The sequence below is a fragment of the Delphinus delphis genome, chromosome 2 (assembly GCF_949987515.2).
Source record: "Delphinus delphis chromosome 2, mDelDel1.2, whole genome shotgun sequence".
In the NCBI taxonomy this organism is placed as follows: Eukaryota; Metazoa; Chordata; class Mammalia; order Artiodactyla; family Delphinidae; genus Delphinus; species Delphinus delphis.
The window spans coordinates 12,476,162-12,490,559 of record NC_082684.1 but is presented as its reverse complement, the minus strand read 5'-3'; the positions used below and the strand labels follow the sequence as shown (position 1 = coordinate 12,490,559).

General features: G+C 48.8%; 1 protein-coding gene and 1 pseudogene across 2 annotated transcripts in view; both read left to right on the top strand.

Moving 5' to 3' along the window:
• The first annotated feature begins 1,013 nt into the window (after positions 1-1,013).
• Positions 1,014-1,403, top strand: LOC132419443 (NADH dehydrogenase [ubiquinone] 1 beta subcomplex subunit 4 pseudogene; annotated as a pseudogene).
• A 5,509-nt stretch (positions 1,404-6,912) lies between these two features.
• The window catches only part of SLC24A4 (solute carrier family 24 member 4), a 171,676-nt gene continuing 164,190 nt past the window's right edge, over positions 6,913-14,398 (top strand). For both annotated transcript variants that reach the window (XM_060003346.1, XM_060003345.1), the window contains exons 1-2: positions 6,913-7,042; positions 9,080-9,190. In XM_060003346.1, coding sequence (XP_059859329.1) covers positions 6,913-7,042; positions 9,080-9,190 — 241 coding nt within the window. The remainder of the gene's footprint in view (positions 7,043-9,079; positions 9,191-14,398) is intronic.

Below are 14,398 nucleotides of genomic sequence, written 5' to 3'. Positions count from 1 at the left end.
CCCACCCTCATGACCTAATCACCTCCCAAAGGCCCCACCTCTTAACACCATCACATTTGACAGTAGGTTTCAACATGTGAATTCTGTAGGGACACAAACATTCAGTCCATACCACCAGACAAAGGGGGCTTTGGAGGTGGGAAGACTGTTCAAGGAAAATGAAGCAAGGGTCACCTCTGAAGAGCAAGAAAGAGCCTAAAAGAGATTCTGAGTGGCTGGAGCCTGGAGTGAAAGGAAGGGAATAATGAAAGATTGGGCTGGAGGAGCTGGGAGGGTCGGGAGCAGGGTAGAGAGAACACACTTGGCTGCAGCTTGGATAAAATACCAATGCCCAGTTCCAGCCCCCAGGTGGTTTAAAAGCTCCCCAGGCGACTTGAATGTGCAGCCAATGGTGAAAGTACTGATTAGATCACGCAGGATCTTATATGTCAAGCTCGGGAGCTGGAAGTCTAGCTTGAGAGCAGCAGGGAGTCTCTGAAGCTTTTATGGGAGGAAGGGACATGACCGGATTTTCCCTTTTACCCTAGCTGCTGGTTGGAGGAAGGAATGTGATGGAAAGACTGGGGTTACAGACACTAGTTAAGAAGGCTGCCGAAGGGTGCAGGTGAGGCATGGAGCCACAGGTGATAATGAGGATGGCAATAAGGGGACAAACCTGAGGCCTGAGTGACGATAGACTGGAAGGAAGTGGGGGAGAGGCAGGAAGACGAGGATCAGCCTCAGATTCCTGACGTGGGGGTCAGAATTCCCGAAAAGACTCCATTTCCAGATACACACTTACGAGTCAGCAGCGGAGAGCAAATAACTCCAGCCAGAGAATTGATGAGCTCTCCTGGGAAGAGGGGTGTAAAGAGAGAAGAAAAGAGGGCCTAGAATAGAGGCACAGAGGGCCGAGGGAAGAGCCGGTTGGAGAAGGAAGAGAAAAACCATAAGCACACACTGTTAAAAAAGTTAAGGATGTGACTGTTTTAAGAAGGGTGTGTTTAGGCGCAGTTGTGCGCCGGGTCGCCAAGATGTCGTTCCCCAAGTACAAGCCGTCGCACCTGGCGACCCTGCCCACTACCCTCGACCCAGCTGAATACGACATATCTCTGGAAACTCGGAAGGCACAAGCTGAGTGTTTGGCCATAAGATCCCGGCTTAAATGCGAGTACCTGCTTCAGTACAACGACCCCAGCCGTCATGGGGTCATCAAAGATCCTGCATTGATTCGTTGGACCTATGCAAGACCAGCAAATATCTATCCCAATTTCAGACCCACTCCCAAGACCTCACTTTTAGGAGCTCTGTTTGGAATTGGGCCCCTCCTCTTCTGGTATTATGTTTTCAAAACCGACAGAGATAGGAAAGAAAAACTTATCCGGGAAGGAAAATTGGATCAAACATTTAACATCTCATATTAAGTCTGGCAATGATGACTATATGTACTGTTGTTTAAATGAATCTATTAATCATTACAAAGTTTGTCTTTCTTAATATTAAAAAAAAAAAAGAAGGGTATGTTCAAGAGTGTCCAGTTCTGCTGAGATGTCTCCACAGGTCACTGGTAACCTTGACAGTGAAGATGAATGGGACCTTGGGGTGGTGCTGAAGTGATGGTGAGAGGGGGCACCTCCTAACAGGGACAAGTATTTTTTACCTTCTTCACATTGTAACCAAAATGTGTTTATTCATTCATTCTATATATACGTCATTTATTAAGCACCTAATGTGCTGGGCACTGTGTTTCAGAGCTGCAGAAAAGACAGCAGGTCCTTGAGGTCCTCACTGGCCAGGAGGAGACAGATACTCTCTCCCATTTCACAAGACCACGTGATGTAATTGCTATAACGGAGATGCACGTCAGGGGCTTTGGAACAAGCTGGACCAACTCTACCAGGGAGGGGGAAGGGGTGGCCAAGAAAGGTCCCAGAAAGCAAGGAAGTGGGATGAGGTTTGCCCTGGTGTGGTTGTCATGGGGGTTGCCCACTGCAGAGTGCAGAGTTCAGCCTGCAGTGGAAGAAGCGCACTTCCAGACCTGCCCATGTTGCTGGGGCCACGTGCCTGGCTTTGGCCAATGAGTGGTGAGCAGCGGTGCGCAGAGCCCAGGGTCCTCAGCTGCCAGCTCAAGACCCTCCAGTGGGCTCTCCTCCCTCTTGCATGGCGAGCAGCAATATCTGAGACTGTGGCTGTTCCTAAGAACGTGAGTAACTTCCCTCAAGACACACCTCTTGATAGACAAGAAATGGAGGGGAGGAAAACTATTTTCCCTCCATCTATCTTAGGTTCATTGGCTGGGGCCTTGTAAATTAGACCAACAAAGGACAGATTAACAAGAGAAAACCAAACAGAAGTTTATTCACCTGTGCCTTGTGCATACACATGGGATTACCCAGTAATGAATAATTCAAAGGGGTGGGAAGAATTTGGGCTTATATAGCATTTTAACAAAGTAAAAGTACATCTTTAGAGAAGGTGAGAAGACAAAGGAAAAAGACTTTGCGCTTCCACGGGTGGCAAATTGTGAGAAGGCAAATATAAAGGGAGATCAATGGCGGATAAGGGCGAGTTTTAGCAAAGTTTGTAGATAGATTCCTCTGGTGCTGTCCCTGGTAAGGATCTAGAGTTGTCACCAGTGATTAACTTCTGTCCTTCCTGGCACAGAGCAGAGGGGAATAATCTCTACAGATTTATTTCCTGCATTTAGGCAAATAGGGGACGTTTTTCTTGTATTTGCTTCTTCTTATTTGCCTTCAGCTCAAAATAATCCTTATGCCAAAGTAGCACGTTTTGGAGTCGAATATTCTGCTACCCTGAAGCAAACTTTTGTTGTTTTACTGTTTTTTTGTGGTTACCACAGCATAACCTAGCCCAGTGGTTCTCAAAATGTGGCTCCTGGACCAGTAGTATCAGCTTCACCTGGGAACTTGTTAGAAATACAAATTCTCAGGCCCCACCCCGGACTTACTGAAGCTGAAACCCTGGGGTGGGGCTTAGCAATCTGAGTTTTAAGAAGCCCTCCAGGGGATTCTAAAGCATGGTCAAGTTTGAGAACTGCTGCCCTAGGTGGTGCCAACTGATACAGCTATCTGGAAGACACAGCAGGAGGAATTACAATTCATGGAGAAGGTCGTTTAAGTAAACTCGAAACAAACCGAGTAAGAAGATGAATTAAATGGTGAGGCTCTTCATGTCATAGGAATGAATACTTAAGAAAACATGTAGTGTACCTATCTCCACAGACTGAGCCTTCCTATCAAAATATTGAAAACTGGTCATGTGGACAGTCTCCTACTATGTCACATCACAGAAAATACTCAGAATCCAATGTCACTGAAGCCACAACTAGGCTAAGATAAACCCCGAAATGCGCTTTCCACTCGTCTCCATGGCCTTGCTTAGGAAATGCTCCTGGATGCTTTGAATCTGAAAGGTACATAAAATCCAATTCTCTCTTCTGCCGGGTGAGTCATTAGAGCTGCAGCAAAGGCTATTTGGTAACGGGCAGTATTTAAATGAAGCAAAAAGTACAATTTCAAATGAATTGCTTTTTAAACTGTCAGATAAAAGGAATCCATTTGTGCATGTGAAATTATTCCAAGGTTCTAACTATTAACTGAGAGCAGGTGAAAGATGTCAAAGAAACGTTCTATTAAAGAGCTGGCTAAATGTTTCAAGACAGACACTTGATGACTCCTTTGGCCGGTTTTGGATTCAGAAATGTCTATTTTTGCCAGCCCTACATGAGCTCCATGGACAAAAGTTTTAGGAAAATACTAAATCCTAGTAATAAGATGCCATTTTTTAAGCTTCGATAAGTTTTTTAAATTAAAGTATAGTTGATTTATAATGTTGTATTAGTTTCAGGTGTACAGCAAAGTGATTCAGTTATACACATATGCATATATATACATATATACACACACATATATATGTATATATATATTGATATATATATTCTTTTTCAGATTCTTTTCCCTTACAGGTTATTGCAATATATTGAGTATAGTTCCCTGTGCTATACAGTAGATCCTTGTTGGTTATCTATTTTATATATAGTGGTATGCATATGTTTATCCCAAACTCCTAATTTATCCTCCCCCCCCCTTTCCCCTTTGGTAACCATAATTTTGTTTTCTATGTCTCTGGGTCTAATTCTGTCTTGTAGATAAGTTCATTTGTATTATTTTTTTAGATTCCACATATAAGTGATATCATAAAATATTTGTCTTTCTCTGCCTGGCTTTCTTCACTTAGTATGATAATCTCCAGGTCCATCTGTGTTGCTGCAAATGGCATTATTTCATTTTTTATGGCTGAGTAATATTCCATTGTATAAATATACTACATCTTTTTTATACGTTCATTTATCAGTGGGCATTTAGGTTGCTTCTATGTCTTGGCTATGGTAAATGTGCTGCAATGAACATTGGGGTGCATGTATAATAAGATGCCATTTTGTTCATTAGAGACGCTTTAACCAATGTGACCCAAATGCTGTCTTACGGCGGGACAATAGTATATTATTGCTTTAACTTTTTCCTTTGGTGAAAATACAATGCCAAGGGCTCTTGGCTAGCTTTCCAAATGCCCATTTAACACTGTTCTGTGGTCTTTTATTTGTTATTGATAAATAGCAATCCTTGTACAGCCTGGTCAATAAGAAGAAAATTCTTCAAACATATGAAAAGTGCCCTTTTTGTCACCGGCAGGTAGGCTTGGTAGAGGTCACCCATATAGAGGGAGATCCTCGATGGTAAGGCTGCTCTACAAACAAAACAGAATCCTGAGCTGTTCTACACAAGGGCAAGCCCGGCCTTTTCCATTTCATTTCCTCTAGGGGTTTCTACTGCAATTAGTCTTGTGTTCATGCCTTCAGTATCCATGGGACTACTGAAACAGGACTACTGAAAATAATTAGTGAATCTTCTCCTTCCCCTGGTCCTCCGGGTACCTCTCACCTGTGTCACTATGCCAGGCTAGCACAAGCAAAATTCTCCCTGCTTGGTCAGTCCAAGAGGAACTGTGAAGATGGTGCCCCACCAGAAGCATTGAGACAGATTTGAAAGGGCCGTGCTTCTGACACTTGAACGTGCACACAAATCTCCAGGGGGTCTTGTTAAAAATGCACGTTCTGACTCAGTAGGTCTGGGCTGGAAACTTAGAGCCTGAATTTCTTGCAAGCTCCCAGGCAATGCTTATGCTGCTGTGGACCACATTTTGAGTAGTGATGGAATAACACACATTCTGCAAAAACAGTGACTTTTAGAACTGACCCTATTAAACAGGCATTTATCTAAGGGTCTGGCTCCCCTTTGCTTTGGGGTTCCTTGAAGCCAGGAACTGGATCTTACACATTTTTTGGTTGTTTTGTTCTCTGGCTGGCACTTGGCATTAATCCCGCACACAGTGGGTGTGTATTTATTTAATTAAACAGAGCTGGCCTTGTTCCAAAAAGGATTTTAAGCGGACTAAACCCTAGCAGGCCCTAACTAGGGGCTTGATGAGTTGGCCAGGGAAGGAAATCATTCCCAGGGTAGTCACAAACCCTCTGGGCTGAGGCCCTTCCGCTAAAGGTCCCCACCACCTGCTTGCACCTGGATTACAACTCAGCTGCTGCTCTTCTGAAATTCTCCCTCCTGCCCCATTTTTAAAGTGGTTTTACACTAGAGAGCCGATCAGAGAAAAGGAGGAAAAACAAAACAAAACAAAACCCAGAAAGCCCCGTGGGGCGCAGAACTCTCGGGTTTCTCTCTGCCGGCTCTCCAGCTTTGTGCAGGTCGCCGTAGCGCCCCGCCGCCGGCTCCCCAGCCCGCCCCGAGAGCCCCGGAGGAGCCGGCCCTGGGGGCGCGGGCGCTCGTCGGCTTGGTGCAAGCCTGTTTGTTAGCTCTGCTCGAGCAATTAATCTTCTCGTGCATCCCCCGCCCCGGGGGCGGGGGTCGTGGGGGCCTCGGGTCGCCTCGGGGGTCGTGCAGAGCCCGGACTAGAGCGATCGCTCTACAGAAACCCTTGTTCCCAGAGTCCCTGCGGTGCCATAACCCGTTCCTCTCTGCAGCAGCCTCGGAGGGTTAGAGAAGGGCTTGTTTCGGCTCCATAGGGGCGGTGGGGAGAGAAAAAGGGAGAAGGAGGGTGATTGTGTGGGTCAGTGGTTGAGCCTCACGGGGGAAGGGAGGAGCGCCCGGGCGAGTGCGCCCTAGGGGAGGAGTACACGTGCTGGGGAGGCGGGGGGTGGGGGGTGAGAGGCGGGCAGGAGGGGAGGCGAGAGCTGTGGGGGGGAGGCGCCACGGCCTCGCAGACGCAGGCGCTGGCAGCCGGAGAGAAAGTTCCCGGGGAGAGCTCGCCCCCGGAGGGCCGTCGTCGAGGCTGCTCGAGGCGAGGGTTGCAGGTCCCGCGCGTCCCGCCTGCCTCCCCATTTGAGCGCACTGGGCCGCCGGGGCTCGGCTCGCCGGGAAGCAGGGAAACATCGCTGGCCGGCTACCGCCGCCAAACTTGGAGGGGGAGGATGCTGCGAGTGCGAGCGGCGGCGCAGGGCGCGGGGGCACACTGAGTGCTACCGGGGCTGCGGCCGGGCGAGGGCGCCGAGGCTGAGCGGGCAGGTAAGGGGCGCCAGCGCCAGGACTGCGCCAGCCCTGCGAGCCAGGGCCGCCAGCGCCACCGTGCCGGCGTCGCCTCCTCGCCACGGAGCCACGGTGAGCGGAGCGCGCACGCCGCGCGCGGGACTCTGAGCTCCGGCCGCGCCGCGCGCCTGCACCTCCTCTCTCCCCTCTGGGCTTCCCCGCCGAGCTCGCCCGCGGGCCATGAAGCTTTGGCCCGTAGCCCCTCGCCTCTGAGACTCGCGTCGCCCGCTCCAGTCCACGCCGCTCCGCCACAGATAGCACTCCGGCCAGTGGGGCTCCCCATCCTCTGCCAGAGACTGCATCCAGGCGCTCCGGGATGGCGCTCCGCGGCCCCCCGCGGCCGCGCAAAGTTCGCAGGAGACGAGAGATGCTGTGGCAGCAAGTTGGCTTCGTGTGCGCGATTTTGGCGCTGGTGTGCTGTGCGTCTGGTCTCTTTGGCAGCTGGGGTAGGTACTGGTGCGGGCCTGCCCCGGGAGTTGGGGGGCTTGGGCTGGAAAGCCGCGGGGCAGCTCCGAGAGGTCTTCCTTTCCTTCCCAGTCAGGTTGGCCCCCAGGGTTCATCCAGTCCCTTACCCACCAGGCAGGTAGAGCGCACCCAGGAGAGCTGATATCGACTCTCTGAGCTGTGGTGCCTGTTCCCCTGAGCTGCGCGCGGCCCCTGGGGCCTCAGAACGCGGCTGCAGGTCTGTGTTACTAAGGCGAAAACCTGAACCACTGGCCCCCTCGGCGCCAGAGGTCTGTCCCTGGGGTGCCCAGGGAGTGTGGGCAGCGCAGCGTCGGGATCCAGGTGTGGATTCTCTTGGACTGGGGCGGACGAGACTAAGTGGACCAATTTCCATTTTGCAGAGCAGAGAAGGTTGTTCTCCGCGTCCCTCGAAAACCCAGATTCTGAGGCTGCGAACTGAGCCTCAGCTCTCCCCTCGCCCCTGCCAAAGGGGCGCCCTGGGTGTCCTGACGCGTCCTCTCCAAACCCTAAAAATGTGGGCAGTCTGTCCCCTCGGGAGGTTGCTGCTGTGTTTCAGCATCGCTTCTCAACTCCTCTTAATCTCCGCGGGACCAGCTTGTGCCTGGAACCACTATCCACACTCCTTCATCCAAGGAGAGACTGAGGGATTTGGGAGTTGCTTAGGATATACAAATTTAAGATGGAGAGAAAAAGAAACTTACGAAAAATATGTTTAGGGAAGGGAGTGGCGGATGTGAGCCTAGGTGGGAGCTTCAGAAGACATTCAGGTGGCTAACATTCCCATTTTTAGCTGGATGCTGTGGACCTTCTAGTATTGTTTTTTTAGTATTCTATTTTAGTTTTGAATGTCCTCTAGAAACTATTTAAAAAAATTTTAATTGAAGTATAGTTGATTTATATTGTGTTAGTTTCAGCTGTACAGCAAAGTGATTCGGTTATACATATATGTGTGTGTGTATACTTATGTATATATGCTTTTTCCCCAATTACTGTCTAACATTTAAAAAAATGAAATGGCATGATTTAGCAACCTGGACATGGGGAATAAAGCAGATGGTACCTTCTTGAGCAGTTAGGGACAATTTAGAGAGGTTCATATTGATAAAAATCAGGTGAAACTTGACTTAACTCTTCAATACTGGCTTTCAAAACCCAAACTATGTGATTTGAGGATAAAAGGTCAAAAACTGGCCCTTCCCAACAGAAATGCAGAAAGGTTATTTGAACACCTTAGTACCTGGTGCTTTGCAATTGGGCAAGTTGGTGGGTGTTCTCCCTCAATTACAAGAAATAACAAAATACCTAGAGGCTCCTAGATGTCGGCATTATAGAAGAGGTATTATTATCCAGCTGAAGTAGTGTGCGCATCAGGAGAGGTAAATGAATACTTTAAAGGTCTTAAAGTGAGAATCATTTTTATTTGCTGGATCAGGAAGGCCTTTAGGAGAAGGCCTTTAGGATCTCCCTTGTTACTCAATACGGCCCTTGGACCAACAGAATCAGTGTCACCTGGGAGCTTGTTAGTGTAGAATCTTGGGTTGTGGGCCAGACCTACTGAATCAGAATCTGCATTTCAACAAGGTTCCCAGGTGATGTGTGTGCACATTCAAGGGTGAGAAGCTGCGGGCCAGCCCCCATCAACTTTCTCCACCTGTTTGCTGACTTTATCCTTCAGGGCAGGAACGCCTGAGCATGTTTACTGGCTAAGAACTTCATGGTCACCTATCTAAACCCTTTGTTGCACCTGTGAAGGGCTGAGACTGGAGCAATCTTGGCCAAGGTCAGATCACATGCTGACCACTCTGGGACTAGAAACAATGAACTAGATCTAGGAAGCAGATTACTGTAGGTGAGCAGGTGATACTGTGCTTCCAGTCATTGTATCACTCCCTACAGATGGCTCTAAATAATCAAACAGGGCTGTTGCTGACATAGCTGGATACAGGCGTGTAAGGCCATTGGGAGGATGCAGGCGCCGTGTTGATCTAATGGTGTTTGTGACTTATTTTCCAATCCAGGGCACAAAACAGCTTCTGCCAGCAAACATGTTTTACCAGACACATGGAGAAGTAGAAGGCTGATGGCACCAGTGAATGGGACTCAGACAGCTAAGAACTGCACAGATCCGGGTAAGAGAGAGATTCTTCCCTAAGGCACTTGGCAGGGTCTGGAGATGGCGCGTACGTGGACAATTATAGCCAGAGCTGAGAAAAGGTGGTTTTGTGACCCTGAGTAGGAAAGGGTAGCTATAAGGTGTTGAAAGGTAACGTACAGACGTTAATCAGTCGTGCTGCTAAGCAACTCCAGTACTTTCTTTATCCAACAACTGAAAAGATCACATTTCAGAGTTTGAAATTCTCATTTTTTGTTCTCACGATGCTCCTAAAGGCTCAGTGTTCCGCCCCAGCTCCCGCAGTTTTGTTCGCCTGGGTGTCTTCGTTTTCTTTCCCTTTTGCCCTCTGTGTCCATCTGATGGAGCTTCAGGGACACAAACCCTGCTGCTCTGGCAGAGGGCACTTTGGGATGTCTCACCAGGGTCGTTCCACCCAGGGTCGCTGCAGGGGTGGGACACGCTGGGTCGCTGGGGTCCCTTCTCTGGAAGAGGAGTTCCAGGTAGCAGTGCAGCCTGGTAGATGGGTTCTGCTCACCCTGGGAGGTGGTTCGATGGGCTCTTCAGACTTCTCCAGGCGGTCAGAGGCTTGTAGGGACCCAGGGATGACATCTCGTCTGTTCTCCTGCCAGATGCAGGCTTTGCTTAAATGGGTGGAGGTTTCTTCTCAGAGCCTGTACGGGCCAGTGAGGAGAAGCTGCCCGGGCCTCACACAGGCCAGTCCTAGGTTTTAGCTCTGGTTCCCTAACTTGGGGGTCTTTGTGAGAAGGACTCAGTGGGATGATGCTTTCAAAAGCTCTTTGGGAACTATGAGGTTTTCTTATTTTTTTAAATTTAAGTATAGTTAATTTACAGTGTTGTGTTTCAAGTGTATAGCAGAGTGATTCAGTTATACATACATATCTATTCTTTTTCAGATTCTTTTCCATTATAGTTATTACAAGATATTGAGTATAGTTCCCTGTGCCGTACAGTACGTCCTTGTTTACCTATTTTATGTACAGTAATGTATGTATCTGTTAATCCCAGACTCCTAATTTACCCCCACCCCGCTATCCCCTTTGATAACCATAAATTTGTTTTCTGTGTCTGTGAGTCTATTTCTGTTTTGTAAATAATTTCATTTGTATCATTTTTGAAGATTCCACATATAGGTGATACCACATGATATTTGTCTTTGACTTACTTCACTTAATATGATAATCTCTAGGTCCATCCATGTTGTTGCAAATGGCATTATTTGATTCTTTTTTATGGCTGAGTAATACTCCATTGTGTATATATACCACATCTTCTTTATCCATTTACCTGTTGGTAGACCTTTAGGCTGCTTCCATGTCTTGGCTCTTGTAAATAGTGCTGCTATGAATACTGGGGTGCATGTATCATTTCGATTTATGGTTTTCTCCAGATCAGTGCCCAGGAATGGGATTGCTGGATCTTATGGTAGCTCTATTTTTAGTTTTTTAAGGAACCTCCATATTGTTCTCCATAGTGGCTGCACCAGTTTACATTCCCACCAACAGTGTAGGAGGTGGGAATGTAAATTCCCTCCTAAAAATTCCTTTTCCTGCAGACCCTATGAGGTTTTACTGTAGATGGGTACCACTTGGCTTTTCTATGAAGTTGCCGGGCAAGTCAATCTTTTTAGGTGTCTGTTTTCTCACCTGTAATATGGGCAGAATAGTACTTGGCCTCCTACTGCAGGGTTGTTGGAAGAACCTGGTAAGGCTCTGTATGGGGCTGTGTGCAAAAGGAACTAGAAACCCAGGCCAAGGGACCAGGTTAGGATGGCAGTCTTCCCAAGTCTTCTTTTCATAGGCAGGTCTTATCTGCATTTTACAGGTCGGAAAACATCTAGGGGAGGAGACACGAGTCACTCAAAGTCATGAACCTTACAAGCGGGGAAGCTGGCACTGGAACCTAGGCCTGTGGGTATGAAATGTTTGGTTAGTTCCATGCACTGAAGAAGGCCAGGGCCTTCCCTCAGAGCCTGTCTTCTACACCATCAACTTCCCTTCCCTCAAGGTGCCGTCTGAGAAGTCCATTTGGGACACGGAGGTTTTGGTAAACCTCTAAACGGTTCATCCTCTGCTTGATGGAGATGGGACCGGGTGAACTTGCAGAGAAGCATCTGGGATTCCCATTAAACTCCCATCTGTCTTGGTGACCCAGTGGACAGTGGTGCCCGTCCTGTCTTTTCACCTCCTCCAGCATATGCTTCCATCAGCCAGAAGTGGCCGGTGCATGTGCAGGACTAAGCCATGAACATGTGTAAGGCCAGGAACTATGGGTCCATCCTCTCTAGGCACTTGAGAGGCTAAAATTAGCACCATGCATGAAAGGAAGACTTAGCTACTCTGGGTAAAGAATCAGGGTGAGTGCATTTTTGACTGGTTTCTAGCTCATTGATGGCCTCATCGTGGGCCGGCTGTGTCCTCCTCCTGTGGCTCCTGTCCCACCTAGTCTGGGCACATCGGCTTAGACGGGGCCTCGTTCTTAGGATAGAGTCTTCTATGCCCCATTGTTGCCCTTGTCTCTTCAGTATACAGTCTGATCAGAAATTATTCCACTAACTATGGAGCAGTCAGTCCTATTTGGCAGGAAGGACTGGTCTTGTCCCCCTTGTGGAGAGGGAAGCAGGGAAACCGCAAAATGTTTAACAGTAAGTAATACTTGGATTATCCTTTGTGTTGACTGTTTCTGGGATAGGGTCCTACACATAGAAAGGACTCAGTAAATATTGGTCAAGTGATGGAATGAAAGGGCATTTTTGAATATTAAACACTTTAATTCTTAGTGTTTATGCAAAGATGAGGAACACGAGGCTCCAAAGTTTAGTGACTTCCCAAGATCTCTTGGCTGGCAGGAGCATCCCTTGGTCATCTGACTCTGGATCTCATGACCTTCCTGCTCCAGTGCACCTGCCCCCGCTGTCCTCCCAGCCCAGGTGGGACTGAAGCCTGACTCCCCTTCCAGCCTCCTTGTCCCCGGACCACGAGACTCTCCAGTCTCCTTTCCATTTCACAGGTGTGTAGCGCACACCTGCTGTTGTGTGTCCAGCCCTGCAGTGGGCACTTGGTGGGGAGCAGAAGCAAGTGTAAGAGGCCGCCCTTGTCATCAAGCAGCTCACAGTCAAGTAGAGAGGACAGAGTCCTGACACAGGAGGACGGCAGAGGTCCCCCAGGCAGCAGCCCCACGGGGCTCGGAGGACAGTAAGTGACTCCGATGCAGTTCTTTGGAGTCTTAGCGTCTAGGTGAGGCAGGCCTCTGCTGCAGTGACAGAAAACCTCCCCAAATTGGGTTCAGCAAAAAAGGGAATTTATTGGCTTAGTCACTGAAAGCGTGAGGTCAAAGGTGAAGTGTTGAGACTCAGTTTCTGTCTCTGGGCTCAGATGTCAGCCGGTGTGGGGAGGTGGTGACCACACTCTGGCTTTATGTCCTCCCAGACCCAAAAATGCTGGGGGAGAGTGCTGGTGGCTGAGGCAGTTCTGCAGAAGCCCTGAGGTTCTGGGGGCGTGGCTTGGGTCACATGACTTCCCTAAGCCAATTGCGTGGCCAGGGGAGTGTTGGGTCTGGACTGGCTTAGACCTGAGTCACAGGCTCTGCCTCTGGAGGGAGGGGACAGAAGCATCCTCCTCCAGCCCAGAACTCTGCCTGGGAGTCAGCTGGGGATGGGCAGTTTCAGGAGGTGGCCCTCAATGCTTTATAACCGTCCTGTTCTGGGGCTGCTGCTGTGACAACGGTGGACCAGAGCTCCCTTCCCGTTAGAGTGTCAGGGGGGTGACAGGGTGGCAGCCAATGGCTGCCGTCTTTTCTACAGTTACAGGAGTCACCCATAAAGAACCCCAAGGTTCTTACATCCCCTGAAGCTTCTGCTCTGCATCGCTCTCCTCCAGCTAGAGGGCCCCCATCCTGATCCATCAGATGAGGTCTTTCAGGGATGTGGGAAGATGAGGCTTGAAGAGTTTCCTGCTGTGTCAGCTCCCAGAGCTGAAGCATCGCCCACAGTAGGTGTTCAACAAACGTTAGTTCACGTTTCCATAAGAACCTCCAGGGAGGGACCATGTCTTATTTTCTACTCTTATTCGCCTGTCAGAGAAGTATTTAGCTTCGTTTCCTAAAAACACGAATGGGACCCTGCTCTAGTCACCCTTAAGACTTGAGGTAGAAGGTGGGCTCTTTGCTCAGCCTGGGGTCATTTCTCCAGATCTTGGTGGTGTTTCCATCTCATTATTTGTGCTTCAGTGTAAGTGCCCCCCGACCGCATCACGTTACCCTATGTTATTTTTATGACATGTATCTCCATCTAAAATAATTTACTTGTTCATCATCTGTCTCCCCTTGAGGGCTACCTTGCTCACGGCTCTATGCCCAGAAGAGTGATTCTTAATCCTGGCCACACATTCAAATCACTGAAGCACTTTTGCAATGCCCGGGACCCAACCCTGGAGTGTCTGATTGCCTTCGTCTGGGGCTGGGGCCTGGAAATCAGTACTTGTTCAGAGCTCCCCAGCTGCTTCCAGGTTGAAGCCAGGGTTGATGCTGGACTGGAGCCGGGCTGCTCAGTGTGGTTGGCATCACCTGGGAGCTTGTTAGGAATGCAGAGTCTCAGGCCCCAGAGCTACCACAGAATCAGAATCCTAATGAGATCCCCGGGACGGCTTCCATGCCCACCAAAGGCTGGGAGGCACTGGGCTAGAACACTGCCTGACACTTCGTAGGCTTTCAGCAAGTATTTGAATGTTGAATGAAGGCTAACACTTGGTTTAACATAGTGATTTTCTTGAAAACCGGTTTGGTTTCTTTTTTGAAATGTAGGGAAGCTAAAAAAAAAAAAAAATGACTTTTCCATACCCTTCAGTGGTCAAAATTGGAGTTTGGTTTTTGTTTTATTTTTCTATTTTTATCTTCCTCCAGAGGCAGTGGGTCCTTCCCTACAAAATGCATGAAATAGGAATGAGGGGCAGTGACTTTGAACCCTGTGGGAACTGTCTTAGTTCAGGCTGCCAGAACAAAAAATTACAGACCGGGTGGCTTAAACAGCAGACATTTATTTCTCACAGTTCTGGGGGCTGGGAAGCCCAAGATCAAGGTGTTGGCTAGTTCCATTCCTGGCTTGCAGACGGCTGCCTTCTTGCTGTGTGCCCACGTGGTGGCAAGAGAACTGGAGCTCTGGTTTCTCTCCCTCTTCTTATAAGGGCACTAATCCTGTCTTAGGGACTCC